The 19494-nt window shown below is 44.7% G+C and overlaps 1 protein-coding gene across 1 annotated transcript in view; it reads right to left on the reverse strand.

The window, feature by feature from the left end:
- Window positions 1-19494, reverse strand: part of LOC310802052 (neural-cadherin-like) — a gene marked incomplete at both ends in the record, with an annotated part of 54409 nt that overhangs the window by 18785 nt on the left and 16130 nt on the right. Inside the window, 17 exons of the mRNA XM_083666307.1 lie at window positions 311-404; window positions 1080-2694; window positions 2997-3280; window positions 5294-5437; window positions 6614-6800; window positions 7227-7354; window positions 7548-7797; window positions 8190-8357; window positions 8644-8816; window positions 9128-9298; window positions 9904-10072; window positions 11025-11197; window positions 14640-14782; window positions 16499-16748; window positions 17398-17509; window positions 18512-18716; window positions 19011-19236. Of these exons, the coding sequence (XP_083522433.1) occupies window positions 311-404; window positions 1080-2694; window positions 2997-3280; window positions 5294-5437; window positions 6614-6800; window positions 7227-7354; window positions 7548-7797; window positions 8190-8357; window positions 8644-8816; window positions 9128-9298; window positions 9904-10072; window positions 11025-11197; window positions 14640-14782; window positions 16499-16748; window positions 17398-17509; window positions 18512-18716; window positions 19011-19236 (4492 nt within the window). The remainder of the gene's footprint in view (window positions 1-310; window positions 405-1079; window positions 2695-2996; window positions 3281-5293; window positions 5438-6613; window positions 6801-7226; window positions 7355-7547; window positions 7798-8189; window positions 8358-8643; window positions 8817-9127; window positions 9299-9903; window positions 10073-11024; window positions 11198-14639; window positions 14783-16498; window positions 16749-17397; window positions 17510-18511; window positions 18717-19010; window positions 19237-19494) is intronic.

The raw sequence follows: 19494 nt of genomic DNA on the forward strand, positions 1-19494 counted from the left end.
CAACCGTTGTCATAGAAACTAAAATGAATAAAACAAGAATGCAGAAAATGTTTTGTTTTCATCTTCTATTGTGATCCTGACTGTGCAGAATATCAACCATTGATATTTCATGAGTAGATACTGTATGATACACATGTACGGATGTTATTCTGATTGCTTGGTTTAATTCTGATTGCAATCCATAGAATATAATAGCAATCAATGTTGATTGCAGTGATTCAATTCATCCCTCTGCCAATTGAATTGAATTAGTTTTGTAGGGGACAAGATGATTTTTCACCTCCCTAATCAGTATAGATAGAGAGCTCACCTCGTGATGCCCCCCTCTAAGGTGTAGGTCTTGTTGTCCCAGTCATCAGGATCTGGAGCATAGACCTTCCCCAGCGTGGTGGTGAGCATCCTTCCTGTCCAAGGTACAACAGACACATTGATTTTGTCTAGAAAAACCATGACAATGACAATGCTTATCTTCAGGCCTTTTCTTTTCATCATCTATTGTTATTCAGTTCTCTTCTACAGATTCTGTTCATAGCTGTGATGAAGTCTTACTGTCTGAGTGAATAGACTTTCAGTACTTCACATCAGAGAGCTGGGGGCTTAAGGAAGTGGGCCTATCGTGGTATGGATTATGTTATTATCGACCCGCGATAGCAGAGCATTGCAGCTGGATAAACAATGGCTGCCTGGATGGATGAGTCACGCAGCTGCACCGTTTTACACAATTACTGAAACTACAGCTAAGTACGTCATCACAATACTAACAAGCCTGCCCACCTAATCATTCCGCCCCCGGGTAAACACACAAAACTACCTACTACATGTTCATGATCAACATTAGGGCCAGACAGAGTGGGAGGGGGGTAGAATTATCTGAAGCCCCCAGGACAGGATTTGAAATCAACAAACTACGTGGAAAAACATGGTTAGCCATAAGGTGTATTAATTAGGTATGCAGACAATGCAGTACAGGCGTTGGAGAGAAAATGTCCCCGCAGGTTCTGTCTAGACTTAGTTATCGTCCCCAACAGTATGCGAAACATAGTTTAAAAACCTAAGGTGACTGAAAGAGAGAGACTCACCCCTGCGGCTGTGGATGTACACCTCCTTCTCTCCTGATACGTGGGCGTTGTCGTTCTGGTCGCCGATGGTGATGGTGAGCGTGTTGGTGACCGTCATTGGTGGACGGCCGCTGTCCATCATGATGATGGGCAGGAGGAACTCCCTTTGCCTCTCGCGGTCGAACGTGCGCAGCGCGGTGAGTGTGGCGGTGCCGTTCCCGTGGTCGTGGAGGTGGAAGTCTGGAGCATAGAGCAGAGGGACGGAGGAGAAGGAGAAGGGTGGTCCGTTCTCTGGGGTGTCCCTATCCACGGCGTGCAGCAGTGAGGAGGTCTGGTTGAGCCACACCACCTGAGGGGCAGGGCTGTTCTCCCACAGGACAGGTGTATAGGCCACCTCCAGCTCTGGCCCGTTGTCATTCACATCCATGACAGACAGCTGGAGCGTGGCACAGCCTGTTAAAGCCACCGGGGTCCCCCGGTCGGTCGCCACGACAACCAGCTCATACACGGCCACCATCTCTCTGTCCAGCGGCCTGGCCACAGTTACAACTCCCGCCTGGTCTACAGAGAAATGCCCGTACAGGTCAGAATCAGGGGAGATGCTGTACACCACCTCCCCGTTCAGCCCAGAGTCAGAGTCACTGGCTACGACCTGAATGATGGTGGTTCCCACCGCTACGTCCTCAGGTAGAGGGGAGAGCAGATGGGAGATGGGGTCAAACACAGGGGCGTTGTCATTCTCATCCTCCACTAAGATAAGGCAGTAGATGAGGCTGGAGAAATCTCCGTCCTCTACCCTCACTGTGATGTTGAAGTGCTGCTCTCCAGCCGTCTCATAGTCTAGCTTCTTCTTCAGCCTCAGAGTCCCACTCTGCTCCAGTCTGTGACTCACCATGAAGAACCTCTGGTCTGGGTCCCCTGCCACCACACTGAAGCCCAGCTGGCCGTGAGGCCCCACGTCTGGGTCCAGGGCACTCAGCTCCAGCACAGAAGTGTCCGGGGCACTGTCCTCTGACACACGGGCCCCGCACCACTCCTCCCTGAACCTGGGGGCATGGTCGTTCAGGTCAGACACTAGTATGGTGGCAGTGGCCGTGCCCGTCATGCCCCCTCCATCCCTGGCCTCAATCACCAGCTGGTGGGTCTCGGCCTTCTCCCTGTCCAGCCCTGCGGTCGCCACAGAGATGGTGCCCGTGCTGGTGTCGATGCTGAAGAGCTCAGCGTCGTTCCAGCCATGGCCATTCTCCACTATCCAGTAGGTGAGGATGGCGTTCTGTCCCACTGCAGTGTCGTCAAGGTCCAATGCCGTCATCTCCATGACGAACGTTCCCGGGGGAGAGTTCTCGGCCACGTTGCCAAGGCAACTGTCGGGTGCACAGGGGAAGGCTGGCGCATTGTCGTTTATGTCCCAGATGTTGATGATGACGTCAGCAAAGCCGGTAAGCCCCTCCCCGTCCTCGTCTGTAGCCAGGACAACAAATCGCCACACTGCCCGCTCCTCGCGGTCCAGTGTCCGCTGAGCATACATCTTCCCCGTCACCTCGTCAATCACAAACTGGGACTCTGAACCCTGGCCATGGAGAGAGTAGTGCACAGCTTCCTGGTCCGCATCCTTGTCTGGGTCAGTGGCTGTCACCTGGAGAGTCAAACATAACATATTAAAAAGCTATAGGTGCATATTTCAGACTGTCTACCCATCCACCAATCCATCCATCCATTACTGTGTATGACATACAGAAGCATGCATTTCATAGGTTTGCATAAGAAAGAGTGGTAATGCTTTACTTATTTACTATTTATTTACTTGATATTCACATCATGAACATATTTGATAACAACTGGTAACAACTACTTTCTGGTATAAGTGAACCGATACATTTTAAATAAATATCTAATAAGTATGTAATAAGAATGTTATTACACTGTAATAACACAAACCTGCAGCACAAACACGGGCGATCCATCCAGCTCCTCAGTGACAGAGCCGTAGTACTCGTTCATGGAGAAGACTGGCGCCTCATCATTCTTGTTGACCACATTGACCACCACGGCAGCGAAGTCCTCCCACTTTCCATCTGACGCTAGGATCAGCAGCTTGTACCTCTTCTGCTGCTCATAGTCCAGCGGCTGGGTGATGAAGATGGTGCCCACCTCTGGCTCCATGTCAAACACCCCGCCAGTGTTTCCAGACGTGATCTGGTAGCGCAGCTTGGCATTGGCCCCTAAGGAGTGAAGACCAAGAAGTGAATGGGCATTTTGGGGGCGGGGGGGGTGGGGGGGGGGGCCTACAGTAGCCTAATTATATATGGCCATTAAAATTGTATTCATCATGCTAGAATTTGCAGTCTCTAAACCTGTAGCTTCCTCCTAATTTGAACGCCAAATTTGAACGCCAAACGTCAAATCTTTCAGAGATATCAAATTTCAGTCCTCAGTGTTAGCAAGGTTTTGTTTTCTCCCTTGAATAATCCTAATTGGCTAGAAAGGTCTCACCTTGTTTTCCAGCTCTAAATCAGACACCAATTAAATGAAACCTAAGCATCCACGGTGTCCCTCCAGGTTTTGAGTGTGAGAGCCCTGAGGGGCGGGAAGATATAGCAATGAAGTAGGTGTCAGAATGTCTCTGGAGTGTGTCACCATCAATTGTGGTGGGTAAGATAATGTTCTATAATATACACTCACTGGCCACTTTATTAGGTACACCTGTTTAACTGCTCATTAACACAAATATCTAATGCTGTGGAGGATATTTTCTTGGCACACTTTGGGCCCCTTAGTACCAATTGAGCATCGTTTAAACGCCACAGCCTACCTGAGTATTGTTGCTGACCATGTCCATCCCTTTATGACCACAGTGTACCCATCTTCTGATGGCTACTTCCAGCAGGATAACACACCATGTCACAAAGCTCACATCATCTCCAACTGGTTTCTTGAACATGACAATGAGTTCACTGTACTCCACAGTCACCAGATCTCAATCCAATAGAGTACCTTTGGGATGTGGTGGAACGGGAGATTCGCATCATGGATGTGCAGCCGACAAATCTGCAGCAATGATGCTATCATGTCAAAATGGACCAAAATCTCTGAGGAATGTTTCCAGCACCTTGTTGAATCTATGCCACAAAGAATTAAGGCAGTTCTGAAGGCAAAAGGGGGTCTAACCTGGTACTAGCAAGGTGTACCTAATAAAGTGGCCGGTGAGTGTATATGCCATTTAGCTGACGCTTTTATCCAAAGCGACTTACATTGCAGAGTGCATACATTACAGTATTTATGGTCCCAGCAGGAAACAAACCCACAACCTAAACATTGTTAGCGCCATGCTCTACCAACAAGCCACAGAGGACGATCTTCTAGGACGTTGATGGTTCTGACTAGCTCCTCTTTGAATCAGTCTTCTGTGTTAAAGGAGCTACAGTCCAGTGGCAATGCTCTCATCTCGTCTATTAATACAAATCAGCAGACAAATACTCCCTAAGGGCTGTGATAAGCTTACTGCAGTCAAGACCATGTGTGGAGGTTTTTAAAACAAGACAGATTGGGCTTAGCTTCCTAAGCAGAACTGCTGCTAACTTCAATGTTGGGGCCTAGACCGTTCCATGGCCATTCATCACCGAGCTCCAACATGCCCTAAGCCGCACCCCCGCTCACCATAAATACTTGATTAACAACCCCAAACATGCCTGATAAAGGGATATTATGCCACTGCTGCACGGAGGCTAAGCTGGTTTATCACACAAATTCCACCTACCTACTATGTGTGAGTGTGTTCGTCTTTTTAGAACATATGTGGCATTAATTACTAGACAATCCTGTGGTTGGTTCTAAATGGAGCCCTACTGAGTACAGATGGGGACATATTTTGTGGTGAGTCATTTTCACATTTTAACTCTGTGTACTGTCTCAAAAACAGCCAATTTATTATTTGTAGTGTATGGAAAATGTACTTGGACTGACAGTCAACCCTGGAGCATTAACAAGGAGAATTTTGCTCAGTACGGAATGTGAAACCCCTTAAAACTTTAAAAAGCCCTCATCAAATGTTTAAGATCATCTCAGGTAACCTGCTTTAACCTGCATTTTCAAAAAGCAGACAAATTGGTGTATAGTTTGCACCTCTCAGTGATGGAAAGTTGGAAACTATTTGGGCTTTTTTTTCTGTCTGTCTGTCTGTCTGTCTGTCTGTCTGTCTGTCTGTCTATCTGTTTTTCAGTCTGTCTGATCCACACCTTCATCCTCATCATTAGCACCAACAGTGACAACAGCCAGGCCGACATCTGCGTCCTCATCAATGCCCACTTCGTAGAGGCGCTGAGCAAAGATGGGTTTGTTATCGTTCACATCGCTGATGAAAACCCGGACATACGCTATGTCTGCAAGATAGACAAGTGGGAGAAAAGAATGTGAGTAGTACCACTCTGTCATCTTTCCACTGTATCACACTTCTCTCTTTCCATCTGTTTCAATCCCTCATTTCAGCTGTCACATGGGAGCGAAATGTTTTAGAGTGGAGAGAGAAACACTGTGCCCAATGGAATGTGCCTCACTTTCATATATAACATTATTCTCAATGAGGTGTTCACAATCACATAAATTATTCATTTGTCTGAGATAGTTTGCCATTTAAGAAGGGTAGCATTTGTAGCAAACAACAATATTCGGCTAAACCTCTTGGAAGTTTTTCAAAGCAAACAGATAAAGAACCGTCCTCCATGGGAGGATAAAATATTTATAAGTTGACAAGTGTTTACTTCTCCTTCTCTGTCCTTTGCACAATTTTCTTGTTTAAAGAAAGGAAATTATCTCCTCATATAAAGAACGGGTGACATGTTTGGGATAATTGGGAGGAAGAGTATTGCAGTTCTAGAGAACCTTGGCCTGTGTTTACAAATGTGCTTCTATTTTCACTGCTTCACTCTCCATTTTCCAGCTCTCTGCATGTTCCCTGGGGGTTAACTAGACAGACAGGTAATGTTTGCTGAGGAGATGAGCCCTTCTGCAGGGGAAGATACGTGGCAGAAGACACAGCTTCTCTAAGGCTCATTGTAAATGCTAAGCAGTCCAGACATCCCCCAGAGAAAAGGCTTTGCTGCTCCAAAACCGTCACCCTTACCCATAATACCTCCCCGGCAAACATTAGTTAAAATCCTTGTCTGAAAACAAATGTTCTATTACGTCACACGTGAAACCAAAAACAGAGGTTTTACTGTCAAAAAGTCATCATGAAAAGAAAAAAAAAGATGAAACTACAATTTTAATAATGAAATTACAAATCATTTGTGGAACGAGCTACCAAAAAACCCCAGAGCTGTTTTCATATGGGAAGAGAGAGAGAGACTGTCTCTTCACGCTTGCAGGTTAAATCTAATTAAGATTCTTTTCAAATTCAGTCCCTGGGTGTAAATGAATGCTAAGCAACTCTGGTCTGCTCTAAACATTGTGCACTGACAGAGCATGAATTCCTCATGGACATGGTCTACGTAAACCACACTGGGTACGACTGTATATCAATTAGAATTTTCAACAGGTTTAGTAACCTCAGCTCTCACCAGAGTTGGGCTGTTTGTTCCTCCCAGGGCGAGCGGACTCCTGTCCGTCCTCAGACTGCACCTCCAGCAGGTAGGAGCCTCGGGCCTCACGGTCAAATACAGCCTCCGTGTAGATGGAGCCCAGCTCAGGGTCCACGCGGAACAGACGGTGGTCCCCACTGCTGTCACTCAGGAGGGAGTAGGTGATCTGCAGGACAAAACATGGTCCTCGTCACACAGTCACATATAGTACACTGTATGGTCACAGTCAAGATCAAGACCTTGAAACTTCAACAGGTATTTCCATTCAATCCCTCCATTCCAGAAGCTCAAGGACCAAGACCAAACATGGTCTTAAATCATCACACTGTGTGTTTACTTCTTTACTGTTGCACATAAAGCATGCAACAAGACTCATATTGAAGAAGGCCTTGCTGCTGAAATGTTATGTAAATGAAAATATTTAATTCTCACTATAGTCATTGCATTCAACAAAGACACACAGTATCTCGACTTTCCACAGGCATTGTGTACATGATCACATGATACATGTCACCGCCACAGGCACAATGACATCCCCAACCACTCGATCACAACCACATTGACACTCCATGAAAGGTTCATAAGCACTAACCTGTCCATTCAGACCCAGGTCTTTGTCATGAGCAGAAACCTGAAGGACAAGGGTACCAACTTTGGCTCCCTCCGTCACTGAGGCCTCGTAGATAGGCGAGGTGAAGAACGGCACATTGTCGTTGACATCTGAAGAGCGAGGAATGAGATTACCAAGGCTCAGTACATAGTTACATTGAATTTGAACTATAATAGGTCTATGGCTGTAAAATATCATCTAACCCATGAGGGTAATTTGCCCTATGTAATAACACTGTCATTAATCTTGTAACAACATTGTATTCATTGGCTACAGGTTTTTGGTAAAGAGGCTGAGATGTACCCGTGACGTTGATGTAGACGGTGGTGAACGCTGCTAGGGGCACCGCCGCCACGTTCTGGGCCCGCACCCTAAGGGAGAAACTGGGCGTGGTCTCATAGTCCAGTGGCTCAGAGACCAGTATGGAGGCAGTGCCGTCCTCGCGGTTGGGTGACAGGTAGAAACGCACAGGCATGTTAGTCTCTGGGACCATCCCGTCCTCAAGGTTATAGGTCACTCTGGGGTCACCCAGCTGTGAGGTCGCTTTGATTGTCTGACAAGAACAAAGGATTAAAAACAAATATATTTGATAAAGACCTGCATCATTATACTGGAAGAAGTTTTTGAGCGCTTTTTGAGCTTTTGGAGCCTTTGTTCGCGGTTTAACGTTTACCCCAATTTTTTTCCATTGTACACTGATGAGGTATCGATTGTGGCCAGTAGGTAGTTACTGATCCTTTAACACAGTAATTTGCTGCATAACATTTGGGAAATTGTGGTACAGTAAGTACGCCAATGGCCATTTGATCAGATCAATACAACTAGCAGAAATGCCATTATCTTCAAAATACATCAACATCAAATCAAAAGTACTGAAATGAGTGCATTTAAATAAATTGAAACTTTAAAGCCCCACATCCAATGCGACCCAGTTTTCATACTCACCGCAATAGGGGTGTCCCTGGCCGTGTTCTCTGGGATGACCATGCTGTAGCTGTCACTCTCCCACTGGGGGGGCTGGTTCTTCACGTTGGTGATGGTGACAGCCAGCTCCACCGAAGTACTGCGGTTTCCCCCGTCCATGGCCATTATTTCCCGTGTGATGTAGGACCTCTGCAACAGCAAAGAAATTGCATGATGTTATTGCATGCTGCCCTCATCAGCCTCAGTTTATGACACTCTATGCAGCTATACTGTCATGTCTATTGCATTTTTTGGTGCTCCACTGAATAGAGCCATTGACCGCAATGAATTGGGCTGGTCAAAAAAGGGTAAAAAATACTGTAGGTGTTCGGTGTAAGGTCCTCCCTAACAAACCTTTGATAGAGGCTGGTTGGTTGACACTGTATTAACTGACCTGTGGACTTGTTGAAGTAGCCAGTAACAGGCTTGAACTGACCTGTGATATAGGCTGGTTGACATAGACCCAACCGGTAACAGGGTTGACTTTCAGGTACTCAGGTTGCTCCTGGGACATGGAGTAGGTGATTGCTGCGTTGGTACCAAAGTCATCATCGTGTGCTGCAACTCGCAGGAAACTGGTGCCAATCATAGTGTCCTCCCTCAGGAAGTCTGGAAGATATGAAAGGAAATTCCAATGTTTAATCACTCCCATGATCTCACTCAAATGGTCAAATCGGTCTAAACTAGTTTTAGTATACACAGTGTTAGTTGCTTCAATTGAAACTTAAGGGGACATAGTCATCTATTTCATCCAATTCCGTTCACATGATGCTTCAAATAAAAGTATGGAATTTATAAAATCACAGCATATCCTTGTTTAATTTCAAAACATATTTGTGGGGATACTACAAGTGGGAGATATCATGCTCATTAATGGTTATTGTCATGTATCATTAGGAATTAGTTTGTTTGACACTCACACTCGTAGCGCAGGCTCTCAAACTTGGGGCTGTTGTCATTCTGGTCCAGGATGACCACGTTGAGCTGACAGATCCCTATGAGAGGCTCCTCAGCCCAGTCTGTAGCGGTCACTGTGATGGAGTACTCCCTCTGGTGCTCACGATCAAATCGCCTGGCCGTCATGATCACTCCTGCCACAGATGACGCAGGACATCGGGACAAATCCTAACTTGAGATCCACGAGCATAACTCCAAGTTTGGCCGAAATCTATCATTGACCTCAAAACGTGATTTACATGAAAATACACATGCAGATATCAAGTTAGGATTCGGCCCATAAGATCTACAGTGACCAAACACCAAACCATTATGGCTCTATTAATCATACATCAATACTGATCAACATATTTGTTCTATTTATCCTCGCACCAGTTATGATTCATTTGTGTGGTGTAATTCCACCATTTCAAAAGAAAACGATGGATTGGTGGACATGTGAAGCTTAAGTGCGAGGAGAAATATTTAATTTCAAAAGGGGCTCATAGGGTTATTGTAACGGTATGCTGAAAGGGATACGGTCATATTAACATAATATATCTCTTGCATTAGCAGGTTCTTATGATTAAGAATACGAAGCCAGCATTTAAAATCCTGTGAAATATTCATCTCAGGTTCTAAAACCGTTTCAATTATATTATTGCAACAGTCCCTCAACTTTTCTGCTCCATCCACATCCTGCTTGACTAAGATGGCCTCTAGCTCCACAGATGGAGTTCTTCCTGTTATCGTACTGTACCTGTGTCAGGGTGGACTCTGAAGGCGGGCATAGCACTGTCTCGATGCATCAGCCCATACTTCACCTTCCCATTGGCCCCCTCGTCGGCATCCACCGCATTCACCTGTAACACGAAGGACCCTGTCGGCTGGTTCTCCAACACAGAAGCCTGCTCACGGTACAGATGACACTGAGGGAGGAAGGGAGGGAGGGAGATAGAAAGAGATAGAAAGACATAGAGAGAGATAGAGAGAGAGAGAGAGAGAGAGAGAGAGAGAGAGACAAAAGAGAGAGAGAGTTCAGAATGTATATTATCTATTAATATACTGTAGAAGCTACTTCATACATTATGTACAAATGTGATACTATAGAAACTATACTGCACTATAGAAAATAGAGAACTTATTTCTTTATTCATTAATTTTTAGAGCATGTATTCCTTTCTTTGAAGGTCCAGCACCGCCCTCAAATGTGTCTTACCTAGGTACCCTAGTAATACCCTGATGAGCATACAGTATGCCCCAGAAAGAGAATGAGTCTCTAGAGCAATGTTAAATATATAATAACACTGGTATGCACATCAAATACCCTCTAGTGGGATGGTCATGAGAGAGCATAACAATGGGAATGAGAGAGAGAGAGAGAGACAGACAGATAGAGAATATGTTACACAGGAAACTATTCAAAGGAGCATATAAAACCTTAAAAATCATTGAAGTGTAAGGTCAGTGAATTTAGGGCTAGCCAGATGCAGGCTATTCAGGCACAACTTTATATTGAAACGTCAACACAACAGCTGTCAGCCACCCACTGGACCATAAAAGTTTGGAGTTAATTAATATTTCTCAGGCTAAGTTCACATCATTCCTCATTAACCAGGAAGTTAATAAGACAGGTAAAGTATATCATGATGATACTGCAGTTCTTTTATTGAATAAATAACCCTAACGCCTAAAGATAGAGTGGGTGTGCTGGCTAATCAGAACCTTGGGGAGAAACAGGGAGACTGGGGAAATGAGACAGACAGGGCAGAGAGAGAAAGAGAGAAGAGAGTAGATGATAGAGAGGCAGCTAGAAGATGAGAAAATATGTGAATTATTGCAAACTGATATCTTTAGGGAAAATCTATTATTTACGCTCACCTTGTCAAATATGGGTTTGTTGTTGTTGACATCATCGACTCCAATGATGACCCGGGCGGTGGTGGAGAGTGGGTGTGGCCCACCTGATGCATTGTCATCCGTGGCTGTAACGTTGAGGACGTACTCCAGGCCCTGGAGCTTGGGAGGTGGGGTGGAGCGCAAGCGGATCAACCCTACAAACACCACAGGACCACAGGACTACAACATTAAAAAGGGACCCCCGTATAGATCATCTTCTGCTGAGTGGAGGTTGTCGTGTGGATAGGTAAGGGGGGGTTATACTGTAACTTAACCAGGCGAAACCAATGTATTTTTGATCGATTATTTCCCCCTTGTCTGTTTTTCCATAACAGCGGAGATAAAAGGATACATAAAAGGAGACAGCATCTTCCCTGTCAACGCTGAAATCAATTGGTGCTGGATGAGCGACTTTTGATGTGTGGAGAACTCATTGATGTGAGAGCACAGGGAGATTCTCCTGCTTGTTGTGCTCCCATGCGTCCCTCAATGGTCCTGATTAAACACTACAAGCATGCTGTTGCACCCACATCAGACTCTGACTCCACTTGTTGTCATTTATCTTCCTGCTCACTGCCTGCGAGGCTAAGGGCCTCTGGCTCTGTTGTAGGGGTGTCATGGTTCACCAAGCCCATGGTTTGGTTCACCTCGGTTTTTGGGTCATGATTTGGTTCAACCTCGGTTCAACAGAAAAAAAGGGAAAGAAAATCATTCTACATCAGTTGTATAGGCCTATTGGCTTGTGTGACTCATACAGGGCTCATGTTTACAGCACTGGAATTATATTTTTACTTTTATTTCCCATTCCTGTGCAGGGCTCTATAAAACCAATTTAATTTTTTTACCTGATTCTGTTTAATTATTTTTTTCAGTTTTCAGTTTTATTTTCCCAATTTCAAATGTATTCAATTTAAACTCAAAATTACACTTAAAAGTAAATTACATCAATAAAAGATGATAACCATTGATTATGTATATTGAGTGCTTTTGTGCATCTAGATGAATAGATAGAGCTGCTTCAAGGAATTAAACATTTACTGCAACATTTGCAAATAACTGTGAAATAACTGTAAAAATATTGCTGAACAAAATGTGCAAAATAGGTTCATGCTGTTGAATTGGGACACAAGACATTTTCATGGCTTTTGTCTACCAATCTGTGTGGAATGCAGCACATGCTGCATCATAAATGGACAGACGTGAGTGAAAAACGTGTTTTGTTTTGTACTGCATGTGCACACATGAAATCTAGTAGCCTTTTTCATCCACAAAAGTGAAAAGTGAGTATTCTGTCATGTGCTTTACAGTTAATGCTGAATTAGGTTTTGAAAAGCAGTTTTTACCGATATAAGACCATCAACATTGATGCTATTGTCGCTACCTGGCTACATATAGCCAGCTGCAGTCGGTACCACATACACACACATATGACACACAGAGAATTATAAATAATGTTGTATCCTACGTGTGTGCATTGTAGATAACACTACACTTTGCCATTAGCCTGCAGTATTGGGCAATTTATAATGAATTAAATTATTGCTCAAACAATAGCTCAAAAGCTCAATGTATGCAATACTGCTACTGAATAATGAATACCAAATGCTGAGTTTCCTCCTTTGTGATGCTTTGCCGGGCCTTTACTGCAGCTGTCTTCAGTTGTTGTTTGTTTGTGGGTCTTTTTGCCTTTAGTTTTGTCTTCAGCAAGTGAAATGCATGCTTGATCGGGTTGAGATCAGGTGATTGACTCGGCTATTGCAGAATATTCCACTTCTTTGCCTTAAAAAACTCCTGGGTTGCTTTCGCAGTATATTTTGGGTCATTGTCCATCTGTACTGTGAAGCGCTGTCCAATCAACTTTGCTGAATTTGGCTGAATCTGAGCAGACAGTATATCCCTAAACACTTCAGAATTCATCCGGCTGCTTCTGTCCTCTGTCACATCATCAATAAACACTAGTGACCCAGTGCCATTGGAAGCCATGCATGCCCATGCCATCACACTGCCTCCACCGTGTTTTACAGAAGATGTGGTATGATTCGGATCATGAGCAGTTCCAAGCCTTCTCCATACTTTTTTCTTCCCATCATTCTGGCACAGGTTGATCTTAGTTTCATCTGTCCAAAGAATGCTGTACCAGAACTGGGCTGGCTTTTTTAGATGTTTTTTTGGCAAAGTCTAATCTGGCCTTTCTATTCTTGAGGCTTATGAATGGTTTGCACCTTGTGGTGAACCCTCTGTATTTGTCTTCTCTTTATTTTTGTATCTGTCTTCTCTTTATGGTAGACTTGGATAATGATATGCCTACCTCCTGGAGAGTGTTCTTCACTTGGCTGGATGTTGTGAAGGGGTTTTTCGTTACCATGTGAAGGATCCTGCGATCATCCACCACTGTTGTCTTCCATGGACGTCCAGGCCTTTTTGTGTTGCCGAGCTCACCAGTGCGTTATTTTGTCCTCAGAATGTACCAAACTGTTGATTTGGCCACTACTAATGTTGCCGCTATGTCTCTGAAGGATTTTTTTTTTTTTTTTGCAGCCTAAGGATGGCCTGTTTCACTTGCATTAAGAACTCCTTTGACTGCATGTTGTGCATTCACAGCAACAGCTTCCAAATACAATGGCCACACTTGGAATCAACTCAGATCTTTTACCTGCTTAATTGATAACAAAGGAATAGCCCACACCTGTCCATGAAAGAGCTTTTGAGTCAATTGTCCAATTACTTTTGGTCCCTTGAAAAAGAGGGCGATACATAAGAGCTGCAATTTCTAAACCCTTCCTCCAATTTGGATGTGAATACACTCAAATTAAAGCTGAGCCTACTTTAAGCCCATATTCATTATATAACTGTAACTTGAATATGTTTTGGTAAACAGCTAAAACAAAAATTGTGTATATATAGACTGTATATATAGAACTGTAGATATGCTTTTTGCTTGAATGTTCAGCTCATTTCCCAAAGAGACTCAACTGTGGCCAGTCAGTAGGCTAAGCAAAGCACACTTTATGTGAGGTGTAAAGACCTCTAGTAACCCAATATTACCTTACCCTACACTTGGCCTTGTCCATAACAAAAAGGGAGGGGCGTAAAAAGGAAGGAGGGCAAACCAAATGGACTAAGGCAGGCAGTGTAAAGGCTAGATTATGAGCTATGATAGAGCAGCTTTTGTGAAATTGAATTGAAAGGGTTGGTTGACAAATGTCACCCTGGTTGACAAATGTCCCACTTGATTCGGATCAAAGGGTAAATAAAAAAACAGCCATCAAAAATCTGAGAGCTCTCAGAGGCAGGAGCAATTTCTCTCTATAAGAGGCAATAGAATAAACTACACAGGGGAATATAACTTGAATACAATGCAGTCTTTTGTATTTATGACTCTAATAATAAAACCACTTCAGTCATATTGCGATTGCTCTTTTTAATATCACCATCCAATATCTACTAATATTGACATTTAATAAAAGAGGCTTTCCACAGACGGTATGCATTCTATTAAAGAATTGTGGTAATGTGTCGGTTGAGGAAAGACCTGTCAGTTAGAGGGAAGTTACAGTGAATGTTAATCCTGAGTAGAAAAAATAAGAAGTATCACACCTTTCTGGTTGTCGATGACAAAGTTGCCCTCCTCATTGCCTGCTGTAATTGAGTACACAATTCCATCGCCATCAGGGTCCTTAGCCAGTACCGTGGCAACCAGTGTGTTGGGGCCAGCATCCTCAGAGACAAACGTTCGATAGCTGTGAGAGGTATAATAAAATCATTATCTACCACACACACACACACACACACACACACACACACACACACACACACACACACACACACACACACACACACACACATACACACACACACACACACACACACACACACACACACACACACAGACTGTATCAATCACATAGTCTAACCATCAGCACACTGATTAGAGTTATGGCCCTGGCTTTGCTCTGTCACAATGATTTAACCCATACTCTTAAGCTGGCCTGGCCAAAGACAAATGATAATGTCTGCAGGGATGTTGAACTCATTGAACAAATGGTCCTTTCACATACCCAGCCCACTCTCTGCCATTTGATCCAGTGCCTTTTAAAATGTCAACAGTGATTTGCTTGCTGTGTGGTGTTGGGTACAGGGATACCCAGCAAGGAACAAGAGAGTAATAGACTGGTGTGGAATGATGGGGGAGAGAGAGATTGGATGGCAGGATTGGAGGATTGAGAGATGGAGATTAGGAGAGAGAGAGAGAGAGAGAGAGTGATAAAGAGGGAGAATGAGAGAGAGAGAGGAGAAAGGGCAGACATTTGGAGAGAGGCAAGGAATGGGTGAGGAGGAGAGGAAGTTGAAGTGAAATGACAGGGGCAATGATATGTGAAGGAGAGAGGTGGAGAGAGCGAGAGTGGGGGGGTGATGATAGACAGAGGTATGATGTAAGATGCGTGCAGAATTTGATACTGAGAGAGTTTAAGTTGATTCGTCAGCAGGACCAGTGTGTGTGTGTGTGTGTGTGTGTGTGTGTGTGTGTGTGTGTGTGTGTGTGTGTGTGTGTGTGTGTGTGTGTGTGTGTGCGTGCATGTGTGTTTGTGTGCGGTGCAGAGTCAGAGGTGATTGATAGTTTACAGAAGAGCACTGATGGGTGATTAATCTACGCCAGATGTGGCAGTCGCTGTGGCAACATGAGTGACCTGTAACCTGTCACCCAGCTCAAAGGATGCTTGCACTCCTCAAGATGAGAGCACCTCTCTGCTCCTCAAAGCTGTCTCTCTCTCTCTCTCTCGCTGAACTAAGAACCGAGGAGACAAGCCTGTCTGTCTGTCTGTCTGTCTGTCTGTCTGTCTGTCTGTCTGTCTGTCTGTCTGTCTGTTTGTCTGTCTGTCTGTCTGTCTGTCTGTCTGTCTGTCTGTCAGTCTGTCTGTCTGTTTGTCCTCTGTACACCTGCACATGATACAGCACCTGAAATGTGCTGCCGCTCTGCTGAAGGTTGCTAATACATTAGGACTGACAGAACAAGGGCTGAGTCAATAGAAGGATGCTGCGAGCTGCTTCTCTCCTCCTCCCCTTCATTTCTCCACTCCTCTCCTCCAGATGACACATGCTTTCTTCTCTACAAATGCACTGATGCTACGTTTTGATATGTCACCTTCCTCTCACCATTCCCAATAAAGTCTCTCTGTACCTTACACTGTATGGTTTTTTTCTTTTACATTTTCATTTACATTTTTTTTTTCCATCAACATTTCTGAAAGATATATCCCGGAGAAAACGTCTGAATGTTACTCCAAGAGCGAAGCCTTGTTTTGTGCTGTAGGGTGTGTAACAGATTGAGGTGTGTATTGACAACACTGGTTAACATATTTAGTGTTAATTGGAATCTGTCAACAGCTCCCATTACAGACCACACTTTATAAGAGGAGGGTGGGGGAGGGGTCTACTATGTGAGGTCTACTACTCACACAGTCTGAGAGAACTCAGGGGTCTCATCGTTGATGTTGGCCATGCGCAGGCGGATCGTGGCGGTGCCCGAGTGGGGCTCCTCCCCGTTGTCCACAGCCATCACCACAAACTCATAAAGGTGGTTGGGCCTCTCGTAGTCCAGACGGCCCGCGGGGAAGATAGTGCCGTGGGGAGAGATGCTAAAGGCTGGGCTCAGGGTGTGGTAGGTGAGCTCCGCGTTCAGGCCAGAGTCACAGTCACTGGCCAACACTGAGGGACAAGGTCAGGAGATGAGAGGAGGACAGGAGAGGAGAGGAGAGGAGGACAGGAGAGAAACAGGAGATGAGAGGAGAGGGGTGTGAGAGTAGAGGAACAGGGGATGTGAGTGCTGTGTCTCTGAGCTATCAGTAATTATCATCAGCAATAAGTCAGAACAACACAGATTATAAAGGTGTTCACACCTGTCAGGATTTGAATTGCTTTCCTACACATACAATCATAGACAATAGGTGTTAACAGCTCCAGTCAAAAGCACCTATGCATTTGTGATAGAAAGGTACAATTCTGATTGGAATTGAGCAGGAAAATTATAGATAAATGTGATTAAATAGTTGTCATTAATTGCATGCAGTCGTCTTGATCAAAGAGTTTCATTTTCTATTTTCAGTTATCTTTTCTATTCTTAGAACTTCGGAAGTTCTCCAGTCATAACTGGGGTCATTAACAGAATCTTGTGGCCTGGTGTGGTCCAGTGGTCTAGCATGTCAGCATGGCTTTGAATGTCCATGTCGGCATGGCTTTGAATCCGGCCCATGCCCTGCTGACTTTCCTGTCTCTCTATCCAATAAAAACAATGAAAAATACAAGAGTGGGACTGCCCCACTCAAAAAAATCACATTTAAAAGAGACAGAATCTCACCTTGCAGCAGAGAGGTTGCTGTTGTTACGGTCTCCGGAACACCGTCAACACTGTAGATGGACTGGAGGAATTCTGGAACACAGTCGTTCTCATCTGTAATCTCTACCTGAACCTGTTTAACAGAGGGAGGCGGAGGAGAGAAGAGAGGAGAGGAGAGAAGAGAGGAGAGGAGAGAAGAGGGATGTAAAATGCAGAATTAGTCAGTCTTATAATATCCTTTCATCGTTTCAAATCCAGGAGACAACCGTAGGGAATCTCATCCCGGAGGAGTAAAAACATAAGCTAAATTGCACTGTAGTTTCAAAAGTTACCATTTCCACATGTCCCTTATCTTCCAGTTCATGATTTTTGTGTCAAAAATAGAAATGTTCCCGGTCTGGTTTTTTTGTTAGGGGCCTTTCGTCCTGCGCTCTGTCACCTCTGAGTGTAAAGTGTGAAGTGACAGCTGAGTAATAGTCCTGAAATAGCTAGGATAGGTTTTCCCCAAAGCCCACACTTCAAATCCTGCACATTCAGTCAAGCCGAAAGCACTGTTTTCTCAACGAAAATGTGTGGTGTGAAATAAGTGTCTGACATGATAATTGGGTTACAAAATCTTTGAATGAATAATTTAGAAGGTTTCAAATACATTTTGGCAAGCAAACCCAGAATGAATTAAATAAGGGTAGATAGCTATGTGGCTTAGTTTAGCCAATAGGCAACACCCTGGTGGTTCTGTACAGTACTCAACAACTCTCTGGTGTGTCAATCTCTACTCAAAATACTTCATATACTGTAGATACTGGCCCAGGGTCTACTTCATGACATTGCATAACCATTGCAAACACATCCACCAGACAAACACATGTACACCCTCCTGCTGCTCTATGACCCTTTTATCGGTTCCACTGTACCAGGCAAACTTAATGAAGTGCCACTCATGTAGTTGAAAGTGCTGTGTATGGCTTATGTATTTGACCCAGGTGTGATGTTAGTGTACAATAAGTATATACTGCTGACAAGCGGTGGAGTAATAACGAGAGGGTGAAGGTGAGGGTGAGGGTCTTTATATAACACAGTGTTAGTGTGATAGTAGCCTCTCCCCTCCCTCTGTGTGACTGACTGACTGACTGACCTCTATGGCGCTGCTGAGACCCACAGGCCCCTCGCTGGCCCGCACCATGAGCAGGTAGCGGCGCTGGTCGCTCTCATAGTCCAGCGTACGAGTCAGGCTGATCTCCCCTGTCTCCTGCTGCATGGTGAACAGGCTGCTGGGATTGATCAGCAGGCTGTAAGTGATTGGCTGCTTCTGGAAGGATATAGCGAACACCACCAGGAAGCTAGAGAGGACATAGACAAGTCATTCAGACGGGTAATGAGAAAGCAGAGAGTCAGAAAGTAGCAAGGAGCAGTCAGGATGTTAATACAGGACTCAATTATCTGTGTGTGTTCGTCTGTGAACATACATTCACAACATAGTGGTGCAGACCAAAATAAGATGAATAAAGTAGGTGTGCACTCAACAAACAGAAATGAGAGGTGTGTGGGTGTGTGTGTGTGGGGGGGGGGGGGGTGTATGTGTGTACGCCTGTGCTCTGTAAAGCTACTGTATGGATCTCTACTAGAATACTCACGTCTGTCCCTCGGGTGTGTTCTCTGGTATGGAGATGGTGTAGGAGGAGTTGGTGAACTGTGGTGCCCGCGGTCCTGCCATTACAGTCACCATGGCAGGGGCACTGCGGCTGCCCAGGCCGTCAATTGCAACGACACTCAGCAGGTACTCCCTGTCCCTCTGCAGGGGAAGCCCCGTTGGCATCACCTGGCCACTCTTCTTATCCACCGCGAAGCAGCCGTCACCTCCTACAGCACAGCATAGGTCAGTTACTGAGGAGGCATCTCAAAATATCAGTGAATTTATCTAGAAACACCTTAGCCTGGTCCACAACCAGAACTAGAATGTACTGTACTGTAGCCACTAGCCGCCACCTCCAGATATAGAATATGAGTTTCAAAAAACGTTATTGATACCCAAGGGGGAATCAGCAATATAAGTGGTAAAAACAGCAGTAATAGAGAAACACATCAATCATCGGTCGGACAGTGCAGCAATAGTGAGAC

This window comes from Argentina silus (assembly GCF_951799395.1).
Source record: "Argentina silus genome assembly, chromosome: 3".
Taxonomy (NCBI): domain Eukaryota; kingdom Metazoa; phylum Chordata; class Actinopteri; order Argentiniformes; family Argentinidae; genus Argentina; species Argentina silus.